The following is a 16,499-nucleotide window of genomic DNA, read 5'->3' on the forward strand; positions in this document are numbered from 1 at the left end:
ACAGCATTAAACTTTACACTGAAATCCAAATCGGAGCATATTTAGGCTCATTTGCTCCTGTGTAGCAATCGTTTTGAATGGGTTATACTGAACATATGGCTTCTCACTCCTCCGGAGAATTAAATACTTGTGGCTGCTTTTCACATTGCTTTTATGTTGAGTATTGCTTCTGATGAGATTAGAAGAGTAACAGGAAAAGTCTAGGCTGATTTGATGTTTTCCCCTGTGTGTTTTTTTTTTCTTCTAACATTTCCAGAGAGATGTTAGCTCACTTTGTGTTCAGAGCGAGGAATTTTTATGCCCTGTTAGTGCAGCCTCTTTCTTCCCCTCCCTCTGACCCTTACTACTTTACCAACACAAGTTTAACTTGTGCTGGACTTGGAAACTAGTGGTAGAGATATTTTGTACTGTCATTGTACTGGCATGTACATAGACACTCAGCTGGAGTAAATTATGATGCATTTAATTTAGTTTTGTATTCCACATCATTCACATTAATACAACATTGTTTTAACTGTTAATATCGTTGCCATGTATGTTAAATTAAGTGGTCTGCCCTTCAAGTGTCATTTAACTAGTGACAGGGGTTTATTTCTCCTTACAAAATTCCAATTCATTTTGTGTGCAATAATTCTACTAAACTGAGCAGAGCGTAGAGTGCTGATTTTTAGAGACTTAAAGGTACTAGATACAGTGATAAGTCATGATGAATAGAGCTTTTGCTATCAAATGCATAGGAGACTGTAGATGTAAACTTTTTAATTGTTGTTGCTAGAAATCCATGGAGATGCCTTATTTTGGTAACAGTCTGACAGCAAAGCTGTACATTCAAATGCAGGCCACCTTGGCAGCATGTTTCCTCTGCCTGATTACTAGGGAGTATTAATTTGTTCACACACAGAACGGAGGGCTGGATCTGTTGAGTATGTAGGATGGGAGGGCAGAGTGCGTTCAACACTTCACAGCTTGATATTTCTAAGGGCATTTTTTGTGGAAAGTGAAAGTAGTTTTGGAAAGGAGAAAGCAAAAGTTGTATATGGACATCACCATGCTGTTGAGAGCATGTGCAGCGGGGGGCTGCAGGTTGGATTCAGTATTGAGGGAAGGGGCTTAGTGTCTGCAACAAGGGAAGATGGGAATAGTGATGAAGGAGAATATTGGCGGTAGAATAACACAAGTAGTAGCTGTTTTGGTTTCTTTTTTCCCTTGCAGTGCTCTCCTAAATTGAGTGAAGGAGAATAGCTTCCTCTTGCTAAAGTTAGTTTATCCTTTGCAACCTTTGCAAGACTCCCCCCCCCGTACCCCCACCCCCCCCCCCCCCGTCCCCCTCGCACACACTCTTATGTACTTCTTTTCTTGGTTCATTTATCCTAGTATCTCTGTGAGATCCCAGCATACCCAAACCTAAGTCTGACTCAAAGTAAAGCTTGCAGCTCATCATCCACTTCAATCCAACTGCTGTCATGTCAGTACCAAACATGTACTCAATGCCATTTGAGAGGATAATACAATAGAATGTTTCAAGATGTGAACTACGTTGAATCAGAAAAAAAAAAAAGACAAAGCTGTTCAAAATAGAAAAGAGAAGACTGAAAAAAACAGAATAGTAACGATCAGTTCACTCATCTGTCAGCAGCAGGGCACAAAGGTGCAGAGCTAGGGTCAGGCTATGCTGGAAAGGACCGTGTTCTCTCCATTCTGTCACTTGTACGGTGAAAGAAATTGTTGTTTACTGGTATAAGCTAAGTACTTTTAGGTCTCAGATGAGTCCATAGCATAAAATGACTGGAGTAAAAGGGAAGGTGCTGGCCCTTATCAAAGATTCCATGCAGCCGTGTAGGCACTGCAGGGAGAAGCCGTCAGGTCAGTGCGTTTTTGAATACAATATAAGGGGGGGATATTGTGCAATTTGGGGATTTTGTTGATTTAACTGGGTGACAGATTCATTCTGTATTAATTCTCTCATACTTCATCTACTGAAGGTGATGTATGAAATAATCTTTGCCACTAATGCATTCAGCAGCACAGTTAATTTACTGCTGATGGCTTCTGGGAGAGTTTGTTGCTCTTGATGCTGGAGATCCAAGGTCTTGTCATGGAAGTTCAGTTTTGTGGTGCCCTAGCTGACAAAATGAGGCTTGTACTTCATGTGCTGCTGTGGTGGAGTTACAAAGCAGTACTCAAGGTTTTAGAAGGTCATATCAAGTACATATTTGTCTGTGTTCCCTCATTTTTCACCTGCTTTTAATGCTTTGCTATGCAAAACGATTCCAGGTAGAGTTGGTTTTTTTGTTGTTTATTTGTTTATTTTTTAACATGTCAGTGGTCCTTAGCAGCTGAACATTTGAATCATTCTTAGCAATAGACAAAGAATGTGTCATAAATAGATAATATCTATCTGTTTGTTTGTTACCATTTCTTGGGTTTTGTACCATTCAGGATATTAAATACGCTTTTATGTTGTTTCGCAGGGCTCACTTGGAGGCAAGTGCAGAGAAATGGAACCGGTTGTTGACATCCCTGGAAGAGTTAATCAAATGGCTCAATACAAAAGACGAAGAACTGAAAAAGCAAATGCCCATTGGAGGGGATGTTCCAACCTTACAGCAGCAGTATGATCACTGCAAAGTAAGTTGCATAACTTTTATAGATACGTATGCTACTGTAAATAATAAAATGAGTCAAATTTGAATATAGGAGAAATGATGTGTGCTGGATCCCAGTGTTTTGTTTTTATTTTTGGTTTTAGTAGAAATTAAACATCTGGTCTAAATCTCTATTTCTTTTATTTCCCCACAACTATATTCTCCTCCACCAATGCAATATTGGTATCTTTTCTGCTGCGATATTTAATAAAGACAAAAACTGATTTTGGTATTTAAAAAAAACGAAGAAGAGAAATACAGAAAAACACCTTAAATAAATACAGAGAAAGTAGTCTGTCATGAGCAGTACTTTTGAGACTTTACTACTAAATAGTTAAGTCTAAGGGATATTTAAGGAAATCTGCATAAGTTTTCCCTTAATTTAGTCCTTTAAAATAGTTATTAACATAAACTCAGAGTCTTTGTTTTTTGAGAGTTCATCTCTTCCTATTCATATCCACTTAAGTCATTATTATCATTATATCTCTGTATGGAGGCACATCTGCTGCTAATGTTTTATAATGATCAAATGATGGATTACTAATGCAGAAGAGCAATAAAAGGCAGGAAGAGATCCAAACATATTTTAAAGGAGGTCAATGAGAGTTGATAGACCTCTACCAGTCATACTCTAAAGGCTTGTTTGTGTTTCTTGCTTGATTATAGTATATGAATGATAATAACAAATACTGCTCTAGTGTGTCTCATTTGAAAATGTCAGTTTGATTTGTAAAAATGTTAGACTTTATATACCACTTAAAAGTAGGAATACTTAGGGGCAAGGGTGGGTTATTTGGGTCAATTGTGAACTACAGTAGTGAGGAGAAATAAAACTTCTAGACTGTTTAATCCCTACGCATAGCTTTAAAGAATGAGGATTATTTTATTATACATTGAGGTTAACTTAATATTCTAATATGTGTATTCACAAGCTCTTAGAGATAATTCCTTCATGTTTCAAAAAGGCAGTGCTCTTCTACTGTCACAAAAAGTATTGGATATAGTTGCCCTAGCCCAGTAATTAATAAGACCCCCTGCACAAAGTTAGCCTGTTCCCTTTTTTGTACACCTATGTAGGCAACAAGTCAGTATTCAATTGCAGATCTGTGTCAGGGAATAACTGGACTTTTCTGGTAGTTATTTTTGTAGGAACAAAGCAATTCCTATATTTCACATGATAGCACTGTGCCATACCAAATAATAACTATTCATGTGTGGTATTTCACTTTCTGTTGAACTTGCTTATTTGTTGTTACTGGAGACAGGGAGCTGGACTACAGCTGTCAACTAGCTTGATTCTGCATGGCAGAGTTTCACACTGTTTCTGAGGAGGAACTGCCTGTTCCTTGCTGAAGTGACAGTTTAAGTAACTCCACCAAAGTGAAAAGTTGGGGACTTTTTCATGTGGAAAGTAGAAATTGAAGGAGGGGGAGAAAAAACAAAACAAAACAAAAACATCTGTAGGTTCTCTTGTCCCATTCTTGGCATAATTTAACATCTGTCATGATGTGGAATCAAAATGGCTTTGCGTTACATAAATTTTTTGCCTTTTCAAAATCTACTGAATTCTTTGTAAAAATAACTGTGATTCCACTCTGTCAGTCACTCTGTGTCTTGAGTTGATGTCACTTGCATTGCATTGCATTAAGATGCTGATTTCGGCATTTGCGCCCTGTGCTAAGCTGAAACTTAATCAGATCAATACTTCAGATATATTACTTGGTTTCTCTCACTCTCGAGGATTTTCCTGTTCACCTGTCATCACTGGCTGTCCAGGTGCTACATTAAATGCCACATTTCTTCGCCCACACTTCTTCAAGCATTAAGCCTCCAAGGCATTTCACATTACCTGTAAGATTTACTTTTTATCAACCATGCTTTTATAACCTCATCATAAGCTTCAGTAGCACTTGTCAGCTGGTGCCTCTCTGCAAAGGGCTTGGGTGCTTCTGCTCTTGTGTTTCCTTTATTTTCACATCTGAGTGATGCTTTGAAATTGTCCTTGTGCAAATTGAGCAGTTCAAAGCAACATTTTATTTCCACTTCTTTGTGATCCCTTTGCTCTTATTTCTGCTTGCTCACCTGATCTTGTCCTTGCTGGTACTTCAAAACGTAAGTGGCAAAATATTCACTGAGCTCTTCAAAGCCATGATATTATCATTTCTGTCCTTCATTTTTAGGATTCTCTAGCCTTCTCATCTTAGCATCGCTTTTTGCCCCTAGTTAGTTATCATTCTTATTAACCTACAGTTTTTTTTCCTCTCAGTTACATAACTCCATCTTTCTTGCTTCAGCTTAATGGTACTAACCCTACTGCTCTTTCCCTTTGTTAGCATCTTCCCCACTCACCACTTAACTTCATCAGTGTTAGATAAATAAGTACAGTGTTATATGGCAGTTTGAGTTAGCTCTCATTGTTTCTGTGCTACTAAAGTCTGTTTGGACAGGAGGAATTAAATTATTTGCAATTTGATTTTTAACCTTGTTTTTGTTTTTAATAACAATAATTCTTCTGTGCTTTAAAAACAAACATTACCCACATCAATGTTGAATCAGATTTATCTCACATTTTCCAGATGAACTGAAATATTTCAGGACGTTGAAAATATTTTTAAATATTTTACTGATTCTTACACTGTTCACATGGACTTGCATGACCCATAGCAGCTTACAGTCTTATCACATACCAAATTCCAAGTGCAGTCAGGCAGTGAGCACATCCTGTCTGGGTGCTGAGCTGTGCTCTTTATCTTAGAGGGGGAAGGTAGTGTTCAATAAAGAACCTCAAATTTCCTATTTTAACTATTTTCAAAGTTTCTTTGTCTTTGAGAGTAGTCTGTGGTGATAGTCCCAGAAACTGTGGAAAAAATCCAGAAGTGCTTAGTTTAAAAGTGTTGGGACAGTGTGTGGAGGTTTCAGATGGTTTTTGGACTCAGGTGCTTCTGTATGAGGTGTACTTATAGCAGCGGCCATATTTATGCTCTCAAAGTATAGGAGACTCAGGTGCAAAGGTGCTGACACAGGCAGTGACCTACAGGGAGTGGTTGCCTTTTTTGGGTTGATTACCAATGTTTTCTCTTTAATTCCTGTTTCTCACTTTTGCTTATCCTTACCAGCTCAGTTTTTTCCTTTCATTCTGTACTTTTACAGTCTTCCATGTGAATATTCACATAGGATTTTGAAGTGCATAATGCAAAACTTTTCTGATCAACTGCCAAAATAGAACTTGCCAAAAAAAACCAAACCAAAATGCCCCAACAAGCTCCAAACAAACAAACAGAGAACCTCCCAAGTGATCTTACCTCATGGATGCTTAACTTAGCTTCTTTTGAGTTGAAAATGAAATTGCCAAGGACCTGTGATTGTTCAAATTGTAATCTTATGTCTTTGGGTGGATCATTACTATTTCCGATACTCATCAAACTTTTTGGGGTTGCTGTCAGTGTTTCAAATTTTACATTTCAAATTTGGTTTGTTAAAGCAGTCAAATACTCAAAGTTGAAAGTATTTGTTTTATTTACTATTTCCACTTCATCAGAAATGTTAGCATAGCCAACTGGAAAATACTTTCTACAAAAAATGATCATTATTGTCATATTCTATACTTTAAATTGTACTCTAGGAAGGAGCTGTGTTAATTTGTCACACATCTCATCACAAAAGGCATGAAGCATGTACAAAATCTATGTAAGTAGAGGTGGTTAGCTGTACTGCTGCCATACTAATTTTTCACTGTGATGTGAGCTGTGAGTGGATGAGAAGAATTAAGCAACCCGTGGTTGGAAGAATGTGATTGATAGACCCTTTTGCTAGTCCGACAGACAAGGATGAGAATAAAGTGGGAGCTTTAGCATTTTGTATCACGCTACTGTGAAGTTGCTCTTCAAAGTAAGGAGATGTCTTTAACTGAAGCTCTTCTCTCTGCGGGGTGTTTGGAAGGAAGTGCTGGAAGTTGTGGGTGGGAATACCTCTTTACAGGAAAGGAAGAATGTAGTCAGTGTTTGAAGTTAAATGAGAGTTTTCCAATGGTCCTGACTTAAAGCCATTGCTCACTAAGGATTTACTGGAATTGATTTTTGTGTTATGTGAATGATTCAGGTGTGTATCGCTCTGCTCTCCTGGACTATTTTTCCTAAAGAATGATGTGTAAACAAAGGCATGTTGCAAAGAATGAAATGTTAAATTAGGATGTCAGTGCAATTTGTTTTTTAACTCGAACAAAAAAATATTGCTTCTGGCTGTATTTCAGCTTGTTCCCTAAAGTGCAGTTGTCTTCTGATAAGTCAGGAAAGTTGAAATGGATCAGTACTTAAAATAATAAATAACCTGGATAATGAAAGAACAAAATATTTAGTCACAAAAGCAGAGTAAAACAAGCTATCTTGGAAAAACGATTAGGTAGTCTTTTCAATACAGTAAACAAAATATTTCTGCCATATAGTTCTCTTAGTACTTCCTTTTATAGGTATATATCTATATCAATAAGTACATTTCACATTGCTCTTGTTTCTTCTAATCTAAGAACCTATGTAAACTTGATAGATATTACTGAGTCTTTTTCAATCCACTAAATAAAGCCTATACTTGAAGTATATCCAATAACTATATGTCAAAGAAGGTATTCTAACTTTGCTTTGGAGCTAAATATTTGTTCAAAATTGGGCTAAAACTGTGGAAACAGCAAAGTAATCAGCATTTCCACCATCCACTGCAACTATGATGTACCTTTTTCTCTGGGGTTTTCTTTTCTCTTTCCAAAAGACCTCTCTGCTTTCATCGTTATTAGCCTTCAGCTTACTGGAAACCTCAGAACAACTTGATGTAGTAGGATGTATCGTATCATCAGTTTCTTCTCCTGTATTCTGGGCTGCAAAACAGTGACTGGTAGTGGCAGGTGAGCCACATGCTTTGCCAGTGAAGGGCTGGAGCACCTAACATAGTGATCAAACATTCTGCAGTTGTGTTGAGGTTTTGTAGCTTGAATACTGTCCTACCAGCGTGTGTCTAAACTGAGTGGGAGCTGAGCCATGAATGTTCTGATTCTTAATAAGCTGTAACAGAAAACAATATTGCCATCATGTTATTGATAGAGATCACAGTTTGAGGACTTAGTATGACTTTTTGAAGCTTGATTACACGAATGACTTGGGGAGTGCTACATTCTTTGACCTCTAACTCTTTCCTTGTACCAGTTCTTTTATGTATATTTAGTTACTTTGTTGTTGCTGTTTTATTTGTGTTTTTCCATTATTTGACTTGAAGCCCTTGTTTCACTGGGGACCTCTGCACTTAAGCATGTAGAAGATTTTTTTTTTTTTCCTAGAACAACAGTTTGTTCATTGTAGTGTATTTTCTTCAATATTAGTGTCAATAGAAGTTGGTATTTACTGATAATATTTTGTACTGGCCACTTGTTATCTGTTCCTCTTCAGCTCCCAGACGTTCACCATCACTGGATCAAGATGACTGTATAACCTTCATATTATATCTATGCTCAGGTCCTCGTGTCATACCATATCTATGCTCAGGTCTCCTTATTTCATACCATATCTGTGCTCTGGTCCTTATATGTTTTTGTACCTGTTTCCCACTAACTTGTCTAATTTCATGCTGAATTCACTGATATTTTGTCTCCAGAACTTTCTATGCCAAATAGACACCAAATTCTTACCACCAATTCTGTTTAAACAAAGAATCAAACTCCTCCACTCTCCCCAACAATGCCAAGAGCAAAATCATATTTCAACTGATTTTCATCTCATTAAAGTTTCAGTGGCCTTTGCTCTAGTGTTATTGGATTCAGTTTTTAACAGTTCTTCACTCACACTGTCCACTGTCTTCATCATTTGGAAATCTTACTCATAACTCTTTAGAGCCTCTTCCACTTCTGAACCTTTTTAATCTCCTACCATTAGAAAGCTGCGATATTGCCAGAACTCCCTCTGCTGTTCATCTCTGTCCATTTTCCTGACTCCACTGCGTCCTGGAGGTGTGTCAATTGGTACTGCGTGTGTTACTTAGGATGAGATTACATCACTGTTTTATGTTTAGTAAAACAATGGCTTTTTACCCTGCTCTTCCAGATCATGCACAGCACTTCATTGACTTTTTGGTTGCTGCTACATATCAAGCAAATGATTCCAGAAGACTGTCAGTCAGACTCCTAAGATCTTTTTTATTCTAAGCTATAAATTCCATACAAGATTTCAGGAGCTCCAATTTAGTGTATGCACGTTATAAAAACAGGTGGTCTTTGAATTGAATTTAAAAATGCTAGTGATTACCTGGAACTTGAGGACATCAACAGATGAACTCTCACTACAGATCAATGAAACAAAAACCAGGCCATTTCTCTGAATGCAAATGTATTCTTGCTAAAGTTTGTTTTTCCAAAGACAGAGAGACAGAGGAAAAAAATTATAACCCACCCCCACAAAAAACCACAAAAACAATACAACGAGATCGGCAGAGAAGCAGTAAATTTGTTTTTCCAGCTGTAGAATGCCACTAGAAAATCAGTCACTATGATACAGTGACTACTGCCATTTTGTTTTCCAGGTGTTTTCATAACCTGCATTAGGTAGAACTGAAAACTATTTCTCTTGTTCGTTCCCTTCCTGTAATGAAACCATTTTGAGATCCTTTCTGTATAACCAGAGCATCTCCTCAGATCTCATTTTTCTGTGATCTGTTAGGATGAATTGGGCGAAGTAAGAAGAGACATACGGTGTTTAGCAAAGCTGTTCACTTGTCATTTGGGGTGTGGAAGAGAGTTTGCAGGGATTACTCCAAATCTTTTAAGAACCTCTTTACATAACTGACTCTTTTCCATACCCAGTCTGTGCAAGTGCTAGGGATATTTATCCTCTTTCATTGTGTATTCCCAAAGGATAAGTTTCATCTGTATAGTTGCTTTGTGGAAAATGGAACAAGTTAAGGTTTATTCTTAAATATGCAGTAAGAAAAACACTCTAGTGTCACATTAGAAATTTTTTGAAATTTTGACGGCAGTTGCAGGCATCAACTGGCAAAGAGTCCCTTTTATTTTCTGTCAAGGATATTGTCATCTGGATCCTACTCCTTCTTGCTGCAGGCAGACTGTTTAGAGGAAAAGAGTATTTTATTCTAGTTAACTCCTGAAGTATTGGATCCTCAATCCCTTGTCTTTACAAACAGTAATCCATACCAGGAACACTAGCAGTAAATTGGAAAAATTGCACTGCCATTATAGTAGTGCTCTCTTTTTTTTTCATTCAGGTTCTTGAGATTAAATTATAGATTTAGAGCTGTATGTACAAAATAGGAAAGGAAATAGAATTCTGCATTTTCTGTTGGGTTTGTTGTTTTTTTTTTTTTTTTTTTCCATTTGTCTGGATGCCTTTTGTTTGTTTATTTGTTTTGAATATAAAAGAATTGATTCCTCAACTATCCAGAATTTCAGAAGTCTTTCTCTCCTTCTGAGGCAGCTGGTTTGCATCTTAAATGCTTGAAGGATTTCTAAGATCTAAAATATAATCTCTTGATTAGTGAAGGGATTAAGCTTATGATTTTACACAGTCATTAAAAAAAATGTGTGCTATTATAACGTATGATTCACTTGAATGTAAATTTTTTATTTTTTTTTTTTGTAATGACACAGACTAAACTCATTAGCAGCCACTTTGTTGAGTGGTATTGCTTCATTAAGTCAATGAAACAGGTCAGCAAGAATTTAGAATTACGAGTAATTAAAGAGAGAATAGCAAATGAGAGAGTTTTAATGAACCAATTGGAACAAATGCGTCATGTTCCAGTTAAATACTACTTTGGGCCATTGTCTTAATTTTTTTTTATATATATAATAATAACTTGCATATTTTATGGCACCATCTCTTTTATGAGTGGCAAACCTGCCCCAGAGGGGACAGATTATGAGTTTGTGTGAAGATTCAGTACCTTGCAAGGATCAAATTCTGGGCAGAAAAGAAACACTTAGCGGGGGGGAAGCTAAAAATGTGATACCGTAAATGGAAGACTGAAAAAAAATGTTGTCATCAAATGAATGCAGGACTGGTGGTGTAGTTTTTAAGAGAAGACTGATGGTATCTGGCAGCTTTGCCCTATGCATCCTCCGCTCATGATTTTCCATCTGGAGTTTCAAAGTCAAGGGCCGCTGTGCAGTGCTTCACGCTGATACCAGTGCTGTGGTTAGCGTGTGCTGTCACAACAGGTCTGTATGCTTTCAGGAGGCTCAGTGCCTGATATAGAAACAAGTTTCCATGCTCTGACTGAAAAGTGGATGTGGATTAACTTTTTTTTTTTTTTTTTCCTTGCTGCATTAGTGTCTCAGTACCCTCTAAACTGCGAGTAAAAATTATTACTGTGAAGTTATAAGGTTGTAACTTAAATATTGTATTTTAGAAGTAATACCTTCTATGTGATTAATTTTCTTTTATAGTGATAGGTGCTTAGTAATTCTGGCAGCTTTTCAGTATGAATAAAAATGAATTAGAACTTGGAACAATATATAGTTCTTTTAATTGTGAGGATTTAGAAAGCTTTTAGGCTCGAGTCATTAAAACTTAGTGGTAGTGCTTAGCTTTCTTATATTGATCTGCTGATTCATTATGAACATCACTTTTAAAAATTCATTTCTACATATTCTTCTAATTAAATACCGAGAGAAAGTAGATGTATATTCATCACAGGAGCGTGAGAGTTCTATTTCAATATTTGAATGTTAAGTCTGACAGGAAATTTAACTCCAAACTATCAGTGATTTCAAGGTTAAGACAAAAAGTACAGCTGATGAGAGTTTCTGATCAGGTTACTTGTCAAAAACATTTGGAGCTAATTTACTCCAAAAACAGAAAATAATATTTTGGTTTGGGCTTTTTTGTTTGTCACTGTAAAGTGTGGTGAAGCTCTTCTGAGCTGCTGGAAGAAAAAGAATGCTGAAGGACATTACGTAGGTTGCTAGAGGGGATGTTACCAGTGCATGCAGGACTTTTTAGGGAACTTTGAGGGTGTGGCACAAAGTGGAGTTTGTCAAAACTCTGCACTTGTTTGGAAGTATAAGTATGTTAGTTACAAATCATAACAAAGCTTGTAATTAATGAAAAAAAAAAAAAAGAAAAGAAAAAAAAGAAGAGAGATAAATACAAAGCTAAGACAAAGCTAATATCTGCTTGTTAATGTGATAAGCTCCCTTATGTGCACCTCTAGCCTCGGAGGAATGAACATGCTCATAATATTGTTGCTAAGTGTACTTAAATGAGTGTTTGGTCCTAGGCTGGGTTAGTTGTGCTTTTGTGCTTTTTCAGTGTCCTGGAATTCAAGGTGGGAAAATACATAATCCGTGCCTTTATTTTGGCATGGTTTCTCATAGCTCTGTTTCTGGCATCTCATCAAAGTCTGACAGCTGTTTGCCAGTTAGTATTGCTAACCTGCACTTAAGAAACATCAGTTTTTTCTCTAGGCACATTTCTGAGCAATTTTCTTCCTCTTTGGTGAACAGATACTCTGCCATTGCTCTCTTCTGTGAGGAGGGACTTGCCGGCATCCAGAAACTGTTTCTGGTCCTTGCACTGATCGTGTCGTTTGAGTTGAGAGATGTAAATGTTGGATTCAGCACGTGGCTTTAGAGTACCTTTAGAAACTGTACGGAGCCATACTCAGCCTTACATAGTAGTTTCTTTTAGAGTGCGACCAGTATCTGTGTGTTCTGCTTTGCTTCTGTGACTGTTCCTTGATACACAAAGCAACCCCCACCTGTGAACACGTGCACTAGGCCCATACCACAGGCTTATTGCCAAGAAAAGTACACAAGTGAGTAGGGGGTAGGCTTTCCAGTGGCAAAACCAATCTGTAAAGCTCTGTACTACTGGAAGGGATATTTTAGAATAAGTAAGTGTTTAACATAAATGACATAGATAACAGATGAATCCACAGAATTGAAAAGCTGTCCTACGGATGTTTTTGGCTTGTAATAATAAGAAAGTAAAAAAAATAAAAAAGAAAAAAAAAATTGTCGAACAAATGGTCTTGATCAGGCTGTCACTGCCATTTCAGCAAAGCTGTAGTTGCACCTTGGCTTTCTGATTATCAGATTTTAGCCTTAATATTACACATATTTAAAATGAAGCTACTGCTTTGGCAGTAACAAGATGATCAGTGCTGGACTTATACAATTGTAAGGTATCTGAAAAGGTACCTATAAAGGTGTGCATACCTAATTTATGTCCAATCTCAGCACAAGAGCTGTGCTGAGAAACTCCACTGAGAGATAAACTGTTTTTTGCAATAATAAATATCCAAGTCTCACCCTTATCGCTTAAGAAAGAAAGTTCGTATATTTTTCTACTGCTTTTCATCTGTGAGGGAGAAGTGCCCAGTTGTGTACTGCCCTTTCTCACACAGAAGAAGGCAGTAAATGGTTTTTAAAATTGCATCTCTGATTTTCAACAGTTAGGTTTGTTTTCCCATTCCACAAAAGTGAATTAATTCTGCAGCATTGCTTCATTTTGCATGGAGGAATTACAGGAACCAAACACAGTTTTTCCAACACCAGCGATATGCAAGTGATCTGCATTTTTCCCTGTCGCGCTGTATTTGTGACACTCTGAGATGCTCAGAGCTCGGATGCAGTGGACAGAGATGAGCGCAGCGGAGGTGATGCATGTGGGCAGAGAGAGACGTGCCAAGGAGTCTGAAGCTACAAGGCAGTCATGCTTGGTTGAAATCATTTATTTTCAATAGGTCAGCCTTGTTTGGGGTTGTTTTCTTATGATTTTGTGCTCTGGTGTATCAACATGCAGCTAATGTCTTCTGACATTTCTGACTGCTAAGAGATTCTTAGCATGGTGAGCATAATTTAGCTTCAGTTACTCAAACCCTTTTTCATCCAAGTCTTTCAATTTATGCTTCTCATGGTGCCACTATGCAGCAGCACTGACAGAGAAGGGAAAAGTTATTATTCTCAACACTGAATTTAAAATTCTGGAGTAAATTTACATGGAGGAAAAAGGCTGTTAGTAAACATACACAAAGAGAAAAAGGGAAAAGAAAAAACCACAGCATGTAAAAGCGAAGGTTTTTTCTGCTTTATTCTGTCCTGGAAAATGATGATGCAGGTATATGATGATGTGGTCTATGAATGTGTGCAGAGCAACTGAACATGCTTACCAGATTTTATTATGCTTGTAAGTAAATGTGGAAAGATTCCTAAGCAAGCAATTACTTCTTACCTGAGTTGCAAGCACTGAAGTCAGAACACTCCAGTACAATGTACAGTATAAATAAATAAGTGACATTCCTTTAACACTTTTATAATCTATATTTGTTGTACATATTACAGTAAGGCTCTCTTGGGTAAATGATCTATGTGTAGGTGTCTTGCTGCACTGCATTTGCATGTTTTACATTTAAGTTGTGATTTATTTCTTTGGGAAATATTACTGTAGATATGTCAGAATATTGGTGATAGAATCCAGTAACCAAAAACAAAATTAAAAAATCTACTTTCAGTTTTAAGACATTAAAATATGTGCATACTGTGCTATTGTTACTCTCTGCATTTTATTTCTTGTTGTTTCTATTTTTCTTGCCCTTACTAGGTAACTTTGCCACGTTGTACTGCTTTGAGTTTTCAAGACTAAAAGTAACAATTAGCTTTTATGTATTCCATGCTTCTTAATAAGAAATAGTTTGATTTCATGTTCTCAGATTTGTAAGAAAATGATTTTTTTAAAATTATTTTTATTTTTTTTAAGGTTTTGTTTTTACTACATGGAAACTTTGTCAGTTCTTTTGTCCCAAATTTTTTTTTTTAAACAATATGAAAAACAAAACAGCAATCAACCAACCAAAAAAGTTTAACCTTTTTTATACTGGAGAAAAAAAGTAGAGAAAGTCAATGAAGTGAATAAGCATAAGTAATAGAAATATTGTGATCTGTGTCTTATCTCTGAGGGGAAGTTCTTGTGTAGCAGAGTTAACTTGGTATTACCTTGCTTTGTGGAAGAAAACGTGTAAGTACTTCTATCTTCCAGTAACTGACCCCAGATTAGTGCAAGCTATATTAAGCGATTTCTTTCTCATAAGTGTGAAAACCACTTTGTAATCTTCCAAAAAGTGGTTAATGACAATTTTTGCAGCAAGGCTCCACATTAACAAGATTAAGTTAAAATAATGAAACAACAAACTTGGTTAGTTAGAAGTTACAAGTTAGATCTGTAATTGGGTGATTTAACACAATTTGCAAAACAGTGACATTTTTCTTTCAGGTTTACGCTGTTTCTTTTTCCTTTTTCCTTTTTCCTTTTTCCTTTTTCCTTTTTCCTTTTTCCTTTTTCCTTTTTCCTTTTTCCTTTTTCCTTTTTCCTTTTTCCTTTTTCCTTTTTCCTTTTTCCTTTTCTTCTTCCTTTTCTTCTTCCTTTTCTTTTCTTTTCTTTTTCTTTTCTTTTTCTTTTCTTTTTCTTTTCTTTTCTTTTCTTTTCTTTTCTTTTCTTTTCTTTTCTTTTCTTTTCTTTTCTTTTCTTTTCTTTTCTTTTCTTTTCTTTTCTTTTCTTTTCTTTTCTTTTCTTTTCTTTTCTTTTCTTTTCTCTTTTCTTTTCTCTTTTCTTTTCTTTTCTTTTCTTTTCTTTTCTTTTCTTTTCTTTTCTTTTCTTTTCTTTTCTTTTCTTTTCTTTTCTTTTCTTTTCTTTTCTTTTCTTTTCTTTTCTTTTCTTTTCTTTTCTTTTCCCTTTCCCCTTTCCCCTTTCCCCTTTCCCCTTTCCCCTTTCCCCTTTCCCCTTTCCCCTTTCCCCTTTCCCCTTTCCCCTTTCCCCTTTCCCCTTTCCCCTTTCCCCTTTCCCCTTTCCCCTTTCCCCTTTCCCCTTTCCCCTTTCCCCTTTCCCCTTTCCCCTTTCCCCTTTCCCCTTCCCCTTCCCCTTCCCCTTCCCCTTCCCCTTTCCCTTTCCCTTTCCCTTTTCTTGTATGTTTTTTAATCAATGTATATATCCTGAATCATAAAATGTTTCATAAAATTAGTTTGCTGAGACAGAAGTAGATCTATTTGAGCAGTGCAGACTATTGCATGTTGTTACCAGTTTGGACCTTCCCTTTTGAGAAGGGAGGAAAACTTTCTCTTTGAATTTGTTTGTAATTATTATAGATGTGAGTCACAATGAAGGAAATCTCTCTGCTACTTAAACAAGTAAACCACTATCAAAAACAGTGTTGTGATACCCACTGCATTGCGGTTGTGCAGCATCATTTGAGATATTACGGTTGGGCCTTTTTTTTTTTTTTAATGCAGTTGAATTGTATGGATATGTCACATTCTCCCTGTGTGTGTGTGTGTTTTCATGTACCTTCAGATGTCGACCAGAACCTGCTTAAGAGGCGTGCATCCAGAGGAAAACAGTCTCATTGCCCTTAGAAGAATCCTTCTTTGTGTCACTTGCAAATATACCCAGACTATTTTAAGTAGTGATTTCTCTGAAGAAGAATAATTCCCATCTTGGACACTGCTTACTTTTTGCAGTGGTGGTTTTACACCACCACTTTTTCATGCTGAGCCGATGTTGAAAGTATTAGCAGATGGCTGAAATATTAACAAGTGATTCATGGACACCAAATATTTGAGAAGGAGCTCTGGTATAATCTGGCATGCTGCAGTAACCATCTATGCAGTGTAAACTCTACAGAGGCTCACTGATCAGATAGTTTTGAAAGCAGAAAGCTGTAGCCAAAAATCTTGGAGAGTAAAATGAAATTCCAGGAGGGAAAGTAGATCTTGGTGATGTAAAATGACTAAGAGAGAAATGTTTGGAGTATTAGGGAGGTGGGTGCATTTAGTACAGAACATAAAATAAAATATCCCAAGTTGGAGGG

At 36.7% G+C, this 16,499-nt stretch overlaps 1 protein-coding gene across 10 annotated transcripts in view; it reads left to right on the forward strand.

Moving 5' to 3' along the window:
• The window catches only part of UTRN (utrophin), a 326,938-nt gene that overhangs the window by 216,046 nt on the left and 94,393 nt on the right, over positions 1-16,499 (forward strand). For 9 of the 10 annotated variants that reach the window (XM_085541440.1, XM_015858078.3, XM_015858082.3 and 6 more), the window contains one exon: positions 2,472-2,628. In XM_085541440.1, coding sequence (XP_085397566.1) covers positions 2,472-2,628 — 157 coding nt within the window. Of the gene's footprint in view, positions 1-2,471; positions 2,629-16,499 lie in introns of those variants that run through there. The other variant, XR_014943989.1, reaches the window with a different exon arrangement.

Source organism: Coturnix japonica, chromosome 3 (assembly GCF_054131305.1).
Source record: "Coturnix japonica strain WE chromosome 3, WE-NBRP24, whole genome shotgun sequence".
Taxonomy (NCBI): domain Eukaryota; kingdom Metazoa; phylum Chordata; class Aves; order Galliformes; family Phasianidae; genus Coturnix; species Coturnix japonica.